Raw genomic sequence first — 20,682 nt, 5'->3', positions numbered from 1 at the left:
TTGTTGTTTATTGGTTTATTTATTCACTTTACACATTAATACTACATGGTAGAAAATGTACAACGTGCCAGATTTTCATCTTTAGACCCTAGGCAGGTTAATGTAAAACAAAAAAAAATTTTTTTTAAACAAACAAGAAAAATTTCCATCACACAAATACAAAACTACCAAACCAGAATCTCTACAAATGCTCACACTTTTGATTTGACAGCTACGACATTTTCAACTTTCTAGAGAAGCCACAATGACATGTTATATTTTAATACTTTTAGTTCTGTTGAAGTCCATTCTAGTCATGGGGTCCTCTGAAAAAATTATAACAGGCCAAAGGTACTTCTTCTCAATGGTATATTACAATCACTCTTCTCTATCAGCTTTAAATTAAGACATTTTGGAGTGAGAATGATCATACAATTTTGTTTCATGTTTTTTATTTTATTTTACATTATCAATATTTTTTCAGTTGCTTTTTTCCTTAAATAAAGATATAAAAGCAAAAAAGAGGGGGGAAAGTTCATTTGCAAATGCAAAAGAGCATTCAGAGGATAAAATGATAAGTAAACAGAAGTCAATGAAAAATATTAGCACAATATAAGGAGGCACTGGGCAATTTTAATATAAAATGTACAGGTATAGGTTTCTTATTGTAACAAATATGTTCTAGGCACATTTATCTTCCAGGCAAGCTTTATAATATGTCATGTTATTTACACCTTAAGAGATACTGCATATTGGGTTGCATATAATATTGGTTCCTATCAAGCATGTTCAATTATATATAGTGTAGTTATGAGAGTATTTCACACAAAATACCAGAATCCTCTGCACAATGAAGACAGCCAGTTATGAGAGGCTTTGTTCAGGCAACTGTACATTTACATGATTATTTAGTAAATCAGTAATCAAACTGAAAATCCGAGGATCCTCAGGTCTTGTAGAATCCCTGTGGCTGAGGACTGAGACAGAGAGAGACAACCAATGAAGATGAGGATGATGCATGTTCATATATACAGTTACCACAAATGCAGTATGTAAACGTGATTTCAGTGCATTAGCAAAATGTGTTATTTGCAAACAAATTGTGCTATTTCTGAGCAATGTTTGCAATTATTTTAAACAAACTTATCTAAGAGTTTCAGTTCCCCTCAAGCTCAAACAGGTGTGCTATCAAAGTAACCACAAGTGTAATTACTCATGTCATAATTCAACCAAAAATGGTCCGTATCAAAATTTTGAACAGTATATCTACTGATTTTGTGAAATGTTTCATACTTGGAAAAAAGTATAAAATTGATAAAAACGAAATTTTGTTATATAAGGAAATGCCATTCATATATTTTAAGTGTAGCTTAAGTGTCCGAATACATTTTGTGGCTACAGTATGTGTTATTATAAGCATGTCTAGCATATCTAACAACCACCAAACTCACGTTTTGCAGCAGCAGAATCTGGTCTTTCGTCGTCTGTACATCATCATCTGTTAAGAAGAATGAAAGAAATCAGGCATTTGATTTTCACCTTTCGAACACTTCACTCTTGAGTATCACAGTGAACACTGACCTGTTTGTGTCTGCGAATGCCTATGATGGCGATAACAAGGAGCAAGATGAAGACCACAACTCCACTGCTGATGGCAACACAAAGCCAGATGTCCACTGGAGCTTTCTCTGTGAAACAATTGATTGATAACAGAAGCATTACACATTTTATTGCACATGCATCACTCTCTCCCTCTTTCAGTTCTCTTACCAATCTTTAATGATAGCACAGCATTTGTCAACATAATGCCATTTTTCCAGAGTTCACATTTCCATTGGCCACTCTGTTCCATTGTCACTTCAGGGATGGACAGAAAAGGTGAAGAGTAAAGAGAGGCGCAGGAGCGACATTTCCATTTCACCTCAAGGTCAGGGGCATGTGGATGTCCTAATGTGCATGTCAGATTCACCCTTTGGCCTTCATACACTCGAGAACCTCCAGATGAGGAAACTAATGGAAGAGAAATTGCAGAGTTGTAATTGCAGAGTAAATGGATTATAAAGTCTTTCAAACGTAAACATTTGTGGTTTCGAGCCAAAATTTTGTAATAATTAACGTACAGTAAATCTTTATTCATCCAAAGTAATTTCAATGTCCTGTGTCAATTTTGTTGGGAATCAACTTTGCCTAAAGCTACAAGTTACTCATAATTTAAAGGAACACTGTACTTTTCTCCTTATTAAAAAGTTTTACTTTGAATAACATTTTTGAAAGTATGTTTAAAATCATGTACTCGCATAAGTGGTAACTACAGTCATAGGCCCGGTTTCACAGCCTAAGCCAGGATTCAGCCTTAGTTCAATTAGGACATTTATGTAGCTTTTATAAACTTGTCTTACAAAAAAAAACATTACTGATGTGCATCTTGAGACAAAACAGTGGCACTGACATATTTTAAGATGTGTCAGTGCTAATTGCTTTCCGTTAAAACAACACAAATATGCATTTTGGTTTGGGGCTAGGCTTAAACCTTTGTGAAACCGAGTGATATTCTAATAAAAGCTGATTTATTTTATGTGAGATCACATAACCAGACTAATATTAGTAGCTAATACTAACCCACTTAACTCCTTAAATGCACACTTTTACACCCACGCCACTAGGTGTCAGTATAAGTCCAAGATTTCTTGACTTATATATTGTGATGTCAGGTGTAGACAATATGACTGCATGCACATTGACTGGTCTAGCCTGAAATATAAACTTTTTAACGCTATTTAAGCATAGGAAACAACATTAATGGGACAGTTCATGTCAGAATTTTTTTTTTTTGTTGAGTGGAAATTATTTAAATGTGAGTACGGCAAACATTTTTGTGAGTTTTCAGGATATCCCCATTCAAGAAGATAGGACTTGGTCTTGTCCCGAAATAGTTGTCCGGATGTGTTGCAAATATGGCCGCAGAGTTAACAGACTTTCCTTGAAAGGTAACTTTGTAAAGCTACGCCATTATGGAAATGCTGTCACAATACTGACTGAAAGTAGCTAAGTTAGTAGCGTGGTTAGTTACTAGACTAGACGCCCAACGCTTGTCTTTTCACCTACCCTGCAGAACCTCCACCTTGACTTTACGGCTGATGGTCTTGTGTTTGAACTTAAGGTCACAGTTGTACTCCCCCCGGATCTTCTCTGATACAGGCAGATTATGAATCGATAGATCCTGGTCTTTTAACTCTCTTCCATTGACCATGCTGTCTGTGCCCGTTGTGACATCCCATCTGACCACGGGACCAACGCTGAGGCCGAGGAGAGACTGCTGCTGGTTTTGGTCACTGAGAGGAGTGAAGCTCCAGCTACCACCCTGAAGGCCAGTCTCATTTAACACGGACCAGGGAATGTTAGAAGACAGAGAACAAGGAATGTTGACTGTCGAGGACGGAGAGAACGAGGTATAAATGGGATCTGGTGGAGAAGGGGAGAGATCTAGAGAAAAAGAGATGAAAAAGGGAACATTATCACTATTATTATTATTAGCAATTTGTACCTGCTTTGGACATAAAATAAACAATTAATAATAACATAATACAAATAAAACAACAGGTGTATGATTATTATATTAAATATTTTGTTTATCTATTTACATTTAGCATTACAAAAAAGGTAAGGGTAAAAAAACGTTTATCGGTGCTTCATCATGATTCTGCTAAATTTGACATATTTCACCATATTCGTCATTCTTATAGGTCTTGACTGTAATTATCATTTGTGTATTATACATTTTCTTATTGCTTAGTAAGTAACTCTCAGAATGTGAAAACTCCAATAAATTGATAGATACACTGTGTTTAACTCATGAAGTCTCACCTATTACAGAAACAGTTGTTGTTGCTTTAGCTTCTCTCCCATCATACTCCACCTTGCATGTCCAAACACCACTATGACACCTGGATACATTTTCAACACTAATTGTCTCTCTGTAAAGATTGGTTAGATGACAACCGGAGTTTTCAGGTGGAATCCATGTTACACGGGACTTAGCTGGACTAGCATCCCGTTTACATTCCAGAGACCGAGTGTCACCAAATATTAAGGCCGGCACCTTGGGTATAGTGACTAAAAACAGAGAAAAAGGCGGTGAAAGGTGGAATATGGCAACATTGGAGAATCTTAATATGTAAAGTGTATAGTTATAGCCAAAAGTATGAGAATGGAGTAACCGATGTAATCCTGTTCATAATGCCAAATATGCATTTTAGAATTTAGATTAAAATCATTCTAGTGGTTAAATTATATGACTTAATCATTGCCTTTATTATTTTTTTGCAGTTCAGCCCTATGACACAGGGAGACAGTCTACTTCTGCAGTGTGTACATCCTGAATTGAGCTCAACAGTAGGTGAGCCATTCCACCAAATTTGTATGTATAGATATGCATGAAAATACATTTTATAAGTGTCCTGAACATTAATATAACTGCAAATTTAAAATATATAATTTAAAACCTTTATTAAAAAAATACTGAGAACACTAAAAAGTAGCTTTTGTTACATATAAACCTTTATCATGAAATTTAATCATTAAAATCTTTCAGAAGTCTTTTTTTTGTATTGTTGTGTGACTCCATTTACCATCTATACTTTAAAAAAAAATTCATAAGAAATACACATTTTAGTAGTGTCCCCCCAGGTTTTCACTCAGTCCTGTTACCCTTACATATCGTCCCCTTCTAAAAAAAACTTGGAACATGCCACAAGACACATTTTCAACAGGAAGTTGCATCATCTGGATCTTATGCAGGCCATGATAAGACCAAAAGTAAGTCCTCTCATTTTAATTTCTCTATATTTGATGAAATTGTAACAGTGACTGAGAAGGTCAATCTCAGCGTACTGTCCTGTTACCTAAATGATTTCTTGTGTTAATTTTAAAAATATGAATTTTAGATTAGTCTCTAGAATTTGTTCAGTGTCCTCATCCTAGTAGCATGTATGCGATCTGGCCATATGGCATGTATTTGATAACCTTTTGCTTAAAAACTCAATCCTTTTACTTTCAGCCCTGTTACTCATATGAAAAATAACAGGAGTGAGTTAAAGTAACAGAAGTGAGTAGGCTAAAGTCCTCTGTTTTGATTCAATAGTGTGAATATTAGTTGATATAATACTATCCACCTTATTTGTGAGTTTTACAGTTACAATTACTTAACTTGTAGACATTTAGTATTAGTTTTACAATGTGGATACCATTCTTACAGGGAGCCCAGTCGACCATGAAGTGACTTCAACTTTTTGTCTTTCATCTTTCTCTATTTTGTAAAAGATGGAGAGAACCCTTACTATGCAAGTTGCCAGAAACACCCAGCCTGTTTTTATCAGTTTTGTTTGGTCCATCATTTATACAATTGTTTAATAAAAAAAATGTAAATAAAGATAAACTTGAGGCTTCGGTCTTCTTTAAATAAAAATAAGAATTGACTGTTCACAAATATCAATTATTCGAACATATAACCCACCATTTCTTTAAAATAAATACTTTCTTGAGGGAAAACCAAAGGAATTATTTTACATTCTTTTGAAAATGCTTTTGAATGGCACATGAGTTTTGGTAACAGGACTGAGAAAACATGCATCCATCTTTTGGTTAGAAACCTTGTAAAAAATAAAATGTATTTATCTGAGATTGACCGATACACATTTTGGATAGGTTAATATGTGTAGCACTAGATTTAGTGTTGAAATTTTTTCAAAAGAAAGTTTAATTTTGAATAGTTACAACAAGCAAATGTCACCCATTCGGTGGAATGGCCCACGTCTCATTTCCTCATCTATTTGAAAAATGAACTATAGAAAAAATAATTTTAATTCTCGTCTGAATGTTTTTGGAAATTAGATGAGAGCACTTTACAGAATAGTCATCATTTATTTAAACTTGTTTGACTTCTGTGGAACGCAAAAGAAAATGTGTTTATTTGTGTGGGGGTTTTTTGTCCTAAAATGAAACTCAGTGGGGTCAAGTGCTGTTTTTGGACCCCACTGATTTTCATTGTATGGACAAAAACAGTTCGCAGTTCTTTTGTGTTGCGTAGAAGAAACAATGACATAATTAAGCATTTTTTGAGTGAACTATTGCTTTAAGAGATTCTGAGACTGTAAAATTTGGATATTTTTCTACTTTTTGTTTCTCACTCACACTTACCACGGTACAGTTTGTAGATCTTGACGAATTTAGACGTTAAAACATGCTGTTCACAGCGCCAAAAATCAAAATCAAGATCTTGTACTGGTGAGATTTGGAGAGAGTAATCCGATGACAGAGAGGCATGTGTCTTAACATCTTTCCCTACAAAAGACAAACATACATGTGCAGTTACTGTATATCAAACACGGTAGCCTGATTATTAAGGTGGCGTAAAACGGTATGCATCTCACCCTTTTGATTCCCACCATGAGGGTTCTTGAAGATAGTTGGGTCAGTTTGGGATAACCCGAGGAACCAGTTCACATAAAAACTTGCTTTAGGATCTGATATTACCGATACATCTCTAGGTAGGGTAGCGGTCCCTCCTATCTGTGCGTAAACTACAATGTGGCTTTCTGATGATAGAAGAACACATCGGTCAGAAGAAGAATGCTTATACAGGCTCTTCGCCATGTAACAACTGTCAAGATATTTGCAACTTACCTTGCGCTTTGAGAAATCGAACAAGCAGCGCTATTAGTATCCAACTAAACATCATTCTTTCCTCAGAGCAGAGCCAGGGAGGATGAATGGTGATCTGTAAGACATAGCCATAGAGAAATGTATCACATAGCATAGAGGAAGGAAGGGGCTTGTGGTGGGCTCAGATTTGTCTGAGTGATTGAGGGAAACAGTAACAGAAACAGTGCAGGATGGTGAGGGGGAGACAGAAGCTTTGTGGTGGGCTTTGGGTTACAGACATAAAGGAAGACAAGTCCCAGTGAAGAAACATGAAAGAACAACAGTTAGAAAGACGCAGAGACAAAGACGCAGAGAGGTGTGTCTGTGGTGGGCTGAGATTGTGCAGGGAGTAGATTTGTATCCCTCTCGTTTTCACCTCTTCACCTCCTCCTCCAAAACACCCCCTCTCTTCCTCCCTTGTTCCACGAAAGGCGGATCTCTCCACGCTTACACACAGAAAAAAAACACACCACATGGCGCTGCTGGTGCTGTCGCTGTGCTTGGAGTGCGGTGTGCATTATGTCTGTTATATCAGATCTTGGCTTTTTTCTCTCTTTTTGTGCATGAGATACACAGAAATCTCTCCTTTTAGTTCCTTCTGAAGAGATTGATGATGTGTAAAAAAATGCAGACTGTTTTTTTTACAATGTGTGCTCTGTAAATCCTTTAGTTTTTTTACTTTAATTTGCCATATTCTTTGTATTTCTCATATTTAGATTTCTAAATTAGCAACGGTAAGGTCGTGGGTTTGATTTCTAAGGGTTGCAAATAAATACGTTAAATGCAATGCATATCACTTTGGAATAAGCGTCTACCAAATACATAAATGTAAATTTTGACTTTTTTAAGATAAACAAGCTCAAACAAAAATGCACAATTTAGAAAATCTATTTATATACCGGGAAACGATATTGTTCCAACTTGATTTTTTCACAATTTTGGTTTTAAAATTATGTTCTATTCTTTATTTATTTTTGCCTGTCCACCACTGAGAACAAAAAGTGGCTGTTTAGATTCAGTTTATTTAGATTGACAGTATGCATTACATTTATATATAAAATAAAACAAGATAAAGCTTTTATGAAAAAAATGCTTTCTTTTACGTAAATGTTTATTAAATATAACTTCTGCATGGTATAATTTGCACCAATATAGTTGAGCAACAAAAGTATACTGCAAAGAACAGTTTGACTTTTTGTTAATGGCAGTTACATTTTTATTAAAAGTACTAACAATCCAAAAACGTATAATTCAAAACAATGAGCCATATGGAATATACGTGTTCATGCAGAGTGGTAAAGGCTATTTATGAATATATGATATGTTTGTTATTTGTTAATTTCAGTATAAAAAGTGCAATTTTTAAATAAACACAAAAGGCACACTGTCTTATCAATGGCTAATAAAATCATTAATCAGCACCACTCGATGCAGATGTTGCATTCTGGGATTGTAAACTGCGTTGGATTAAAAACGTGTGCTATATGAATAAAAAAAAAGCTATACATTTAAAACCATTAATTAAGACATGCAATTATAATAGTTTCAACCATTTGTACTGTGATGGAATTGTTAATTAACCATAACTAACATTTATTTTTCTGTCAGGAATAACATTGGTAACACTTTACAATAAGGTTCGTTAGTTAACATTAGTTAACTACATTAATTAGCATGAACTAATAATGAACTGCACTTATGCAGCATTTGTTAATCGTTGTTAATGTTAATTTCAACATTTACCAGTACATTATTAAAATCTTGTTAACATTAGTTAATGCACTGTGAACTAACATGAACAAACAATTAATGACTGTATTAATATTAACTAACGTTAACAAAGATGAACAAATACAGTAAAAAATGTATTGCTCATGGTTTGTTCATGTTAGTTAATACATTACAACAAGGTTCATTAGTTAACATTAGTTAAAGTATTGCCATAACATTTATATGCTTTTGAAACCTAAAAGTTGGAAATGAAACTAGACGGATGTCTAAAATATGTAAACTCGTGACTTTGAGTAACAAAGTGAAGTATCAAGAAATCAGACTTTACTTTTAGTAAACCTAGTAACCGAATGGTTTGCTGAATTATACATATGAAGAACCAATCATATTGTAGAAAAATGATATAATGAATCATCTCACTACTGCCATGCTCCTATTCAATAAAAACTGTTTTACTCTTTTTGCAGGTGGGATTCTCTCTGAAATTGGTCTGAGGTCCTCCGGCCGTGATTAAAGCATATTCGAAGGCATTGTCTGGAATCTGTTTAACTATTGCTGCGCAGCAGGTTATAGGACACTATTGATCTTATTCCCAAGTTACAGTGTAAAAGGGACAGGACGTCGGCAGAGTCGGACGACGTCCTAGAGGATAAATTTGTAAGCGTCGATCAGGAGACGACACAGGTAAAACTGTGCAAGCGAATGTCGTCTTGTGGTACCATCTCACAAAATCTCTTTCTCAGACGTTTACCATGACTGTTCCCGGCTGGTGGAATGATCTGCCTAACCCAACCAGAGCTGCTGAGTCAAGAAATTGCTGAAGACGCTGATCTTTTTCGGCAGCACTTGATCCAGTAATACTAACACTTTCGCTTCTATTCTATTTTTATAAAAAAAAAAATTAAAAAAAGGGACTGCGTTAGTTTAAACTGAGAGGGGTCATAGCACTTACATACTGTTGTCCTACTGTTAGTTTAACTGCTTCTATTGTTCTCATTTGTAAGTCGCTTTGGATAAAAGCGTCAGCTAAATGATTAAATGTAAATGTAAAACGTAAGTCAGGTGGGTAGGGGAATTTCTACCACTGTACGTAAGGTCCAAATGTGTTTATTGCTCTCAATCTGAATTAAAATTTTCCTTCATTTTGCTGCCATTTATTACAAAACTGTCTAATAGTGAACTTAGCTATTGTAATCTGATGAACGTTTTAAGTCTCTAGTGGAGCAAAGAAATGTGTAAAAAATGAGCAAAGTTTGTGAAGAGTGAGAAACCGAACAGAGGAAGAAGAGAAGAAGCACACAAAGAAACACAAGCGAGATGTAGAGATAGACAGCCAGAGACTGCACCTGAACAATAACCCAGAAAGACAGATGATCAGGGCTGTGGTCAGGATGGAGGTTAAACAGTAAACAGACACACAGAGATGGAGGAGAAGGGAGGGGAACATTAGTAAGACCAAAAACTTGAAACAAAGCTTTCAGAAGTCAAAAGTCATGGACTTTATGAATTAGCATGTATTTTTGGGGGGGGGGGGGCGGGGGGGGGGGTTGAAATACAATTATTTTATTGAAATTCAAAGCTATTTTAATGCTCTACTCGAGTGCTATTAATTCAGTATAGCAGTAAGGACAGTGGAAATATAAACACGGATGATCTAATATCATGTATGTGATTAATTGTTCATGTTATAATAGATCCGAAGACAGTCCTTCAGTTAATTTTCACAGCATTGCACTCACCAGAAGAATATACGTCTGTTTTACATCCCTTGTCTGATGTCTTGTTATATTTTGTGTATTGGAAAGTTTTCTAGTTTCTGTATGAAACAAGTTTTTAACCATGTAACATATAGTGAACCGAAAATATAAAGAGTGCAAGGCTTCATTTCCTGTTAAATTTGTTTTCTGTAATTCAGCATATTCTACAGTATTATAGACTTCACAGTAAATAATGCATCTTTATTTATTTTTTTGCTTCTAGGGTAATATAACTTAAAAAAAGGTAGAAAATGGAATTGAACCTCTATTCTGATCCAGAGAAGCATAAAAACAGAATAAATAAAATCATCCATAATAAGAACTGATTAAAGCTGCCAAATATAAATAAAACAGTTTATGTACATGTACAAGTTTATGTACAAAGATGTACATCTTTGTGTAAATATACTCACCTTATGAGCGAAATACTTTATCGTTCCTCTTCAAAGTTCTGCAGCGGATGTGATCACTTACAGGCCAAAATATTTCTATTTAACCTCCGTTGACGCCTCCCCTCAGTCTGATTGGCCTGAGAGGTAAAGAAGACGTCTGGTTATTTACATAAAGCTGTTAAATTCATTTTTTTATTTTTTTGGTTAGACATTTTCCGTTTTTTCCACGGAAAATCTGAGTTATCACTTGAAAATGTGTACAATAATTACTTTTCTAACCGCATAATTTCTCCCTCTAAAACATGATTGTTAGAACAATATAATAAGTCGTAGTAAATTTCTAGTTCGTAAGGAATTTTACAATCAGATTAATGTCGGAAAAGTTTTAATTCAATTAAATGACAAAATATTTAGGTTTTCTAAGTTTTCCAAAGGTAACAAGAAAAATGTAGACATCATCATGTTACGCAACAAAAACTTTCTGAGTAGGTTTTTCTAGTCTGCAATAAATATTTTCATATAAAGGATAACATGTTTTCTGTAACCGTATATATTCTGAACAGTCTATTTTATTTAATTAAGTTTTTCTGTTTTGGATGTTCATTTTTTGTTTGCCACATCGTAGTTTAACTGAACAAGTCATGTCCATTTATACGTTTAAATGTAAGTATTCTATTAGTAACCCGAGTTTTAGATCTGTTGATGTTATCTAATCCATTTCAAAACATTTTTATTATGAATGAACATCTTTATCAGCATGCGATGCTCCAAGCCCAAAGGAATAAACTCTAACAATTTCTATTCCTCTGTTGTCTTTCAGTGGTTCCATTTTCCTTTACATGCATTACATAACATTTTTATATCTATCATCTGTTCAAAGAGATCCGATGCCTAACAATAATATTAACCCGCACTTGGAACTCGAGTGTATAGGCGGCTTGAGCAAATATGAGTTGATACATTTATTTTATGCTAAGTATATTACAAATACATTTACATATTTATGTAGTCAATATAAATACCCTACAATTGCACTTTTGGTGTACTAAATTGATATGCTTGAAGTCGGCTAAATTAGAACAACTTAATGCATTTTAGTTATCCGAAATAGTGCTGAAATCCAACTAAAGATATACTTAAGTATATTTGATTGTGCAATAAAGTTAAACTATTGCAAATATGCTTTAGATACGCTTGAAATATCTTGCATTTAAAGACTGATATTATACAATGATCATACTATCCTTACTAGTGATATTAAAACACATTTTAGGCTTAATATTAAGAAATGTGAATTGTGCAATAAAGAAGTACTCCAAATGAAGTTTAATTTTAATATTTATATCAGTAAGTGTCAAGCGATATGTCAGTAAATGTTAATGGATTTGTAATAAATGTATTTTAAATACATTTTGCTTCAGTTTTTTTCACTATGGTATGAACAGATAATTCAGTTTAATTTGTATAAGAACATAAAAAAATGTAACTTGTACAAATGTTCTTAGTGTGCTAAACAACACCACATATACAGACTTCAAAATGTTTCGCTGTACGTTCTTCACAGATTCATTTTTCTTGACAGAGAATTTGAATAAAATGTAGATGCCTAGCTCTGAAATATTTTCTTAATTTAAATGTTATTTCTTAAAAAAACACAAAAGAGGAACACTATTTGAAAAGTAAAAAAAGACTAATTTAATTTATACTTAATATGCAATTATGGGGCAAATATGAAGTTTAAAATGCATTCAAATATAGATCATTTAAAGTATACTACAAATACATTTACATATTTATGTACTTAATATAAATACCCTATTGCACTTTTGGTATACTAAATTGATATACACGTCATGGATAAACTATAGACTGCCGTTTCCTATACCGGTATTATTAAAATAAATAAGCACAACCCAGCTTCCAAATGGACTGATCTACAGGGTGTATCTTTACTTTACCTTTAAGAGTAAAAGGTTTCTCTGTAATATATCACTTCTGCTATAAGATGATCATCTTTAAACCAATGCGGTTCCTTAGAGGAAATAAACTAAACAAATACTGAAATGAAAGCTAAAGAATGATGATTATGAAAAGAGAACAATGCTTTTTTCAGCATCTTTCTGCACGATACTTCTCTTTAGATCTTGCTCTTCTCTTTAGATTTATCTCTTACATTTATAGTTTGTAACTCACCAATTCAAATGCCTCATAAGCCCAAGCCTTGCGCTTTAAAGAACCCAGAAACAAATACGCTGACCTGAAGTGCTCACAATGTAAGATGAAGATGTTCCTTCGTCTCCAAAGACGCATATAACCAACTCAAAAACCTTTCAACGTTGGTTCTTATTAAGAAAAGCGTTTTTTGCAGCATATTGGGTTTGGCAAAGAACACTTTTCTTAATAGGAACCAACGCTGTAAGGTTTTTGAGTTGGCTATATGCTTCTTTTTGATGAAGAATCATTTTCATCTTACATTATGATTACTTCAGGTAAGCATATTAATTTCTGTGCTCTTTAAAGCACAAGTCATTGATTTTGTTCAGTTTTGTTAAGACCTACACAGAAAATGTTCTTTGTGGAACTTCAAGGACTGTCCAACGACATCAGTATGAAAAACTGTAACATGTTTAAGAGTGAATAAAGCATCGTGCAGTAAAAGAATAAACACATTCAAGAAAAGCGAGAGAGAGCAACAGGTACGGTAGAGCATCTTTCAGCGCTGTATGAACAGGAGTGGTTTGCTAAGGGGAACCACATGAAGGTTGAAACAAACATGTTGCCTGCCTCACATCTGTGTCTGAGGTTTCACCTCTCTGTCATTCTCACTCTTCCTGCCATGTTCAGTTCATCTTCTTCAAAAAAATACCTTTAGCTTCATGTAGTTCTTTACTAGATCACTATTCTCCCTCTCTCTCTCTTTATCAATCTATTCAATCTATCTATCTATGTATCTATCTATCCGCATTCTCCTTGATTCTCCTTTGTCTCTTTTCTGAAAGGAAAGACCCATTTTAGAGGTATCCCTCATTACTCACACAGACTGAAAAGGTGTCGAGACACCAACATAATCATTACTGAAAGAAAGCAAGCAAGAAAAGTGGGCGATTTATTTCAATATGTCCTATACAGGTTTTCTTTACGTGTTTCCCCTTCAGCAAGTCATTTCTGTGTGTACTTGACTGAAGAGGACTGATATTGTCTTCGTCTCCCACACATCTTACCTTATAACTAGTATGAAGGACTTTTTGGGGCAAATAATCAACACTTTTCTTTTTTTCTTGCCATTTTAGCTACAATCTTTGTCTGGAATGCTAAAATTAGCGATAATTGTAATACTGTTTTGTGAGAGATTCACTAAGGCTGCGTGACTAACAGGGGATCCTCTACCAGATCTGAAATTTCAGAAACGTTTAGTGATTCACGCATACATCTGTGGGCTGTAGGAAATGTTGAAGAAGTCTGAGGAGAGCAGAGTGCTGAAGAAGGCTAAGATGGACGCCATTGCAGGCAACAGCTTCTGGGTTTTCTAGTGTAAGAGTTTCACATGGTGAACTGGCTGTTTTGGAAAAGTAATTGGAAATGACATAGAAAGACATATTGCATTTGTCGCTTTCATTCTTGAGTTTTCAGTTGCAAACCTCCTCCATTTAATGAAGTCCTGTAGGTTTGAAATGCAAGTATGGCTAAATGTCAGTGGAAAGAGATGTCGACAGAACGAGAGATTACTGACATTTGGTGAGAGGCTTACGAAAATGTGTATTTTTAGATTAATGTACAGAAGATTAGATCATATTTTAGACTGCAAATTTCGAAACCTCACAGTATAGATGATGATTCTGTTCCATTGCGTAATTGTTGCGTTCACGTCATGCTTTGTTTTTCTGCTGATGGGCCTATCTGTAAATGGCCCTCTCCATTAATGTATTTTCACAGAAATGCTTAAAAAAGCCATACATATTTTTCAGAAATCTGTCATCTATAGTGTAATTTCCTAGATATACTTGTTCTCATTTTCAAGTGGAGTTCCATTGAATGCACAATATACATTAAAAATATATTTTTTTGTGGCTGACATACAATTCACATCTGGTTAAGATGACGCTTGTTTACTTTATTGAGGTCAATGAATCACCTGACATCCTCAGTGTCTTCTAAGAGGAGTAAAAAATATTAAACATTCAAAAAAATACTGCCTATTAAATGCCTCTTCCATAACAGTAGACCGAGACCATCCATAAAGACAGATTTGTTGTTTTCTTTCTCAAGAATTACATTTTCTGTTCCAGAATGAAACTACCGGTCAGGTTGGAAAACACTCTGACAAATTGTGTGGTATGTGTGTGGGACAATGCTGAAGTGAGAGGATGAGAAACAGAGAAAAATGTCTGTATGACACACTTTGTGAAAGAGGGAATCCTGCTCTCATTATGAAAATTGCTCCCTCCTTCATAAAAGCAGCACTCTAACAACAAAATCAAACACAGATTTACTGTGTATTTTGTTGAAGTCACCGTTTCACACTCCTAGGTCAAATGTTGCAGTTTTGAAAATGAAGGGTAACGCCCATTGTGATGTAACACTGGACCACCTAAAAAGGCTGTTTCCTTGACTATTAAAACACACTTATCCTATTATTTTAATTCCACATTCAATGTAGAATCTACGATACACATATGTATTCTGGAATCAGGATGCTGACTTAAAGGGATACTCACCCTCAAATTGTTCCTAACCTGTATGAGTTTGTTTCTTCTGCTGAACGCAAAAGAAGATATTTTGAATAGTATGGGTATCCAAACAGTTGATGGACCCCATTGACTTCCATAGTATGGAAATTAAAAAATATTAAGAAGTCAATGGGGCTCATCAACTGGTTGGTGTCCGACATTCTTTAAAATATCTTCTTTAGTGTTCAGCAGAAAACAATTATTCTTACAGGTTTGGAACAATTTGACGGTGAGTAAATGATGCGTGAACTATCCCTTTAATTATTTACTGGCTTATTTTTCGTCCTTTACAGTCAAAAGAAGAATGCTGGATTGAATTCTCAGAAGATCAAGAGATGTTGTCCGGTGATCTTATTTAAATGTACATACAATATTTTACACCAATCATAACTCTCATTACATTGATAATACCTAATGACTGTAAAAATCCAAGCTTTTAATAAAATAAATGCTCTAAAAATGTTACATCATTGTGCCGTAAACGACTCATTCCACATTATATGTCTGACTGATCCCTTTGTTTCATGTTGATTCCTTAAAGTTTGGATCATAGCATCTACTGACTGCACTTTATTTAATGCAGGATTGCCATTATATCAAAGATTATTCATGTGAGGCATATTTATTGTACATTGTCCCAACTCTCTTTCATAAGCTGACAAAATGCATGCATGCGCAAAGTTGAACTGAGCGTATGTATGTATATAAATATCATATTATATAGAGTACATTATTTAAAATGGCTAATGATAACGAAAGACAGCAGCCAAACAAATCCTTGTTTGAGAAAATGAAACTGTTTTTGCATTTTGCATTACCCATTGTAATGCATTTGGTATATGCAATGTGTGCGCAAACAGCTGATGATTGTGCTCATTAAATAATTTTGATTCAGATTTTTGTCATTGTGTTAGTGTCTTGAAGAATTTGTTTGTTCTCCATTTCAGAGATTTGTTTCAATCACTGAACAAGTGCCGCTCCACAACTACACAACTACAAATCCACTGCTATAATCTGTTGTTTTATACTGTGATCATTAATACTGCTTTATTTATAACATCTGATAACACAAGTTGAGGTAACACTTTTTAAGGTGATAGTTACATGTTAAACAGTAAATTATGCATAATTACAAGCAAGCCAAACCCTATAGTATGTGTAAATGTAGTACTTATTTGTGTAATTACACTGTAACAATGTCACCTCAAAATAAAGTGTAACCCAAGGTGATTATTAAAAAATTGTCAATAGTTTATTTGACATTTTTTCACTGTGCACCGTGAGCTGCAATTGAGGTCAAAAGCATTATTGATGGGTTGAATTTTGGAAAGATATTTTGATGATTTGCATGTTAATTTATATTTTTTACATGACAGAAGGAGACAAAGTCTACAACATCTAAATAAACTCCTACATTACAGCAGTCTCTATATGTGCCGCTAATACGAGAATAGTTTAATGTTGCATAAAGTCGGTGCATATCTGTAAAGTCAGCTATGCAGGAATTATATTTTCAGAAAAAAATGTGCATGATATAAAAAGCATGTAAGATAACCATACCCAGACATTTGCGACTACATTGCTATTCCCTGACAAACATTATCTCTCCATGAAATCTTCGACATGCTTGGACGTTTTGCTACGTTTTATTCACCTGAAGGAACGTGATCAATATAAAAATCCTTATATTAATGTTGTCACGAGGTATAGCAGACTCACTTCTATGTTTTGTTTGCGATTTTCCTCAACAATCCACACACAAAAAGAGATCTTTAACAAAAGGCAGTGATGTCTGACAATGACGCACAGTTGTTGTTTTTTATGATCGGTATTTGTATCGTGAATTTCCACTGCAGAACACAACGTGGCCTCAGAACGTATTTGGACACCTAAGCCAAACTTAAACAAATAAATACAATTGGTTTAGATAATAAAATATCATATTAAATGGCATTGTTGTTGTTTTTTAATTGCACAATTTTCAAGCAAACTATTTAAGTGATAAAACAATATATTTACTGTTCAAATTAAGACTAGAAGAGTGTTTGGATACTTTTGGATTGTCAGACGAGTTAATGTGATGAGCTACACTTGTGGTTACTCTGGTTGGACACCTGGGTGATCTTGGGAGCTGACTTCATACATCCACTAAAAAGAATCGTAATACCAGTTTTGTATACATTTGGCAGACTCTCATCCAAAACAACTTACATTGCATTTTATAAGGTTCATGCAGGCCCTGTGAATTAAGCCTTGTTTGAGCTACAGGAATCAGAAAAGTTAGTTGAGTAAAGCTCTAGCAGCATTTTGTTTGCAGATGCCGCTTACATTGATATTTCGTATCTAATGCAATGGCATTCATTTTTAAGTGGGCATTGTATAGAATACGTTCTGATAAACTGCAATAAATGTGGATGGATTTCCGTTAGTAAAATTGGGTGGAGGATGAGGATGGTGTCTATTAAAATGTCTTATTCATAGTGTAAAAGCTGTTCACAATCTTTGTTTCAAATGGGGAAAGTCTAGCAGTTTAGAGCAACCTATACCTTGAAATTTTGAAGTTATATACATTATGTGATATAGGTATACTAGTGACTTATAACATGAACCCTTTTCCATTTTAAATGTAAAAATGTTTAATATTGTAAATTACATTAGTGAAAATTTGCTGTTTCTGTTCAATATTACCTAAATATAAAAAAAGATTAGTTTTAGATTGATATCTCAGTGACCTCAAATGATTTAAAGTAAATGTAGCAATTGCAAAAAGTACTATTCAATCGGACTGTGAACTTTTAACGTATTACGAAACTGTTGAAAATTCACAAAACCTTCATCTTATCACACAAGACTACAAAACACTAAACCTGAATAGAACTTAAAGTATTTGACTTAATCTTCACCCAGTTTATAAGAGTTTGTCTGTCAACAAATAATAATTGTGAATTTTCTAGTAATGATCCGTATTGAGGCCTTGGCCTACAGTAGCTTACTGTTAGAATTAAACATAAGTGACTTAATAATACAATGTCTAATATCTGTTATTATTCTGCACAGTAAAGGCTGGCACATTTAAATAGCCTATTGTATGTCTACAACAATAAGAGTAATAAAACATACATGTACTGTACATTGACACAAAATAACTTATGAGGTAAGACTTCCAAAAAATAAAACAACCCGAAATATAGGCCTACTAGCTAAGTCTGTATATCAACACACCTAAAAATATCTCTTGAATTGGTTATTCATGTTATCATTCAGCTATTAAACTTTTGATCGTTGAGTATTATGATTACTAGCTAGAGACAGACAGCACACCAAAAACAACAGATCGCATCCGAAACATCTACGCATAACTTCACACTACAATACAATTTTAAAACAGTATACAGGACCATATTATTTTAATGAACAAAACTAGCTGCTTGTAAACATCATTAACTTACAAGATCTCCACCACTGTCATTTTGTCATTTTGTAATATTTGATAGCTCATCGTTTGTGTCAGACAAAAGCTGAAGACAAAACACCTTTATGCGAGAAAACACATTATATCAGGCATGCAGACTAAAGCAGCATAGTTCGTGTTTGTCATAATAACAGAGCAATACTTACAGTTCAGATGAAATGAGTGTCTGTGTGTGTGTGTTCTGTTCAGGGTCTCAGAGCTACACTGACATTTTCTTCCAAACACACTCAGTCACACACACATGGGACAGGAAACTGCAATGTGACCTGCGCAGGTCTACGCTCATGTGTCTGTGGTATATTGTAGCATATGCCTTTGCTTTTACTTTGACAGTTCAGTATACTACCTTATCAGTGCCACACATCATTTATCACACCAAAGGCCTTCCGTCTGCATCAGCGACCCTTTCCTAGAGCTCCTTTCTCTTGCATTCTAACGTCTTTTGGGGCCGTTCACAGAGAACGCGTTTGTCAATTCCACTGCGCTACTTTTCCATTATTTTAAAATGTAAACACGCGCGAGACGGACGTATGACCGTTGAACTCTTATCTTTTGCAGCGCATGACACTGCTTCTAAAAACTCAAGATATTAAACTTTCTTTACAGTGCATTTTTATGTTATCCTACGCCAAAACACAGAGCCTACTCAAAATCAGATGAATGTTCTTCATATGAAAGTATAATTTATTAATTGCTGTAGGGTGAATTGCCCTAATGTGGGACACCAAAGGTCTAATGTTTGTAGGTCCCCCATAAATAAATGAATGACAGTGAAACATATGGGTTAGAGACAAAGTTGTGGTGTCATGTGATCAAAATCACATGACCTATCAAATGTCCAATCATTTGTCCAATCAATCGTTTTAACAAATTTGATGTTAAGGAGTCAAATACATTTTAAACAAAGCAATCCTGCTACTTTTTAGCCTAATATGCTTATGAAATGTTTGTCTATCAAAAAATAGTGTAACTTTGTGTGTATAAACTATATATTTAATATTTTTTATCAAATTTCCTAGTGTCCCATTAGGAAATGTGGTTTCCAAATCCGGGACAGCATGACCAGCCTAATGTGGGACAGTACTTCAATAAGTCAAAAATGTGTGGTGGGGCATGGTTTGTGGGACAAATATGGTTATTTACATAGTTTTAGTCTGTAATGCAATATTAGAATACTTTTAATGTAGATATTTACAGTCATGTGATTTGTGTGTGTGTGTGTGTGTGTGTGTGTGTGTGTGTGTGTGTGTGTGTGTGTGTGTGTGTGTGTGTGTGTGTGTGTGTGTGTGTGTGTGCGCGTAAAAGCCAATAAAGCTATTCCACTTTATTTTATGCATCTGATTGATTCAATGAAATGTATTTCAGATCACAATGGCAAATGTGAGAAAGACAGGGACAGATTGTCAGACGCAGAAAGAGAGGCAGAAACAGGGAAATGATAAGAGAAAGAAACTTAATCAGTGGAGGCAGGTTATTTTATTATCGGTCTGATGATGTTCAGTTATCCATGTTTCATCCATTCATAACCAAGAAAATTACTAAGTAGGATTTAAGAGAGAATCTAAAATAAAATAAGATTTTACTATTCTACATGTATCAATGTGATTTTTGGTCTTTTATCATAGATTTTTCAGTGTCCCATATTGGGGACACAACTGTCCCACATTAGGAAGCTGCAGATTGACTCAGACGACTTATTTATAAGACTTGCAATCTTATAAATGGGTTATCTGAATTTTCTCTTTTGATTTGATTAGGACACATACTGGTGTTTTTAAAATGGTATTGGGTGTGGGTTTAATGTTTTGGTTACACATCGCAATATGTCACAGAAGTCAGAAGTGCAAAAAATGTCCCACATTAGGGCAAATCAACCCTATATAATTACATAAAAAAATAAACATTTGAGTCATTTGTTCTGTTTT

At 34.4% G+C, this 20,682-nt stretch overlaps 1 protein-coding gene and 1 long non-coding RNA gene across 2 annotated transcripts; one reads left to right on the top strand and one right to left on the bottom strand.

The window, feature by feature from the left end:
- cd4-1 (CD4-1 molecule) lies at positions 1-19,063 on the bottom strand. The gene is made up of 11 exons (XM_077209827.1): positions 18,904-19,063; positions 10,580-10,695; positions 6,661-6,754; positions 6,408-6,572; positions 6,175-6,318; positions 3,844-4,092; positions 3,085-3,462; positions 1,750-1,989; positions 1,561-1,667; positions 1,431-1,477; positions 1-956 (listed from the first exon to the last, which is right to left on the bottom strand). Exons 3-11 carry the CDS (start codon positions 6,713-6,715, stop codon positions 926-928), a joined length of 1,416 nt encoding a protein of 471 aa, XP_077065942.1. The 5' UTR covers positions 6,716-6,754; positions 10,580-10,695; positions 18,904-19,063; the 3' UTR covers positions 1-925.
- LOC143719927 (uncharacterized) lies at positions 2,584-4,375 on the top strand. The gene is made up of 3 exons (XR_013196539.1): positions 2,584-2,966; positions 3,092-3,428; positions 4,306-4,375. It is a non-coding gene; the product is annotated as an uncharacterized LOC143719927 (long non-coding RNA).
- Positions 19,064-20,682: the final 1,619 nt, after the last annotated feature.

The sequence above is a fragment of the Siphateles boraxobius genome, unplaced genomic scaffold, assembly GCF_051911475.1.
Source record: "Siphateles boraxobius isolate OS27281-9 unplaced genomic scaffold, OSU_SipBor_1 12, whole genome shotgun sequence".
Classification (NCBI taxonomy): Eukaryota; Metazoa; Chordata; class Actinopteri; order Cypriniformes; family Leuciscidae; genus Siphateles; species Siphateles boraxobius.
This window is presented reverse-complemented; position numbering and strand designations above follow the sequence as displayed.

Excerpts from the sequence above, each read along its gene's own strand:
- cd4-1 (XM_077209827.1), bottom strand. The coding sequence starts at position 6,715 with ATGATGTTTAGTTGGATACTAATAGCGCTGCTTGTTCGATTTCTCAAA. Across the intron at positions 6,573-6,660 it reads TCGATTTCTCAAAGCGCAAG|AAAGCCACATTGTAGTTTAC; the intron begins GTAAGTTGCAAA and ends TTCTATCATCAG. Across the intron at positions 1,990-3,084 it reads CAAGGTGGAGGTTCTGCAGG|TTTCCTCATCTGGAGGTTCT; the intron begins GTAGGTGAAAAG and ends CTCTTCCATTAG.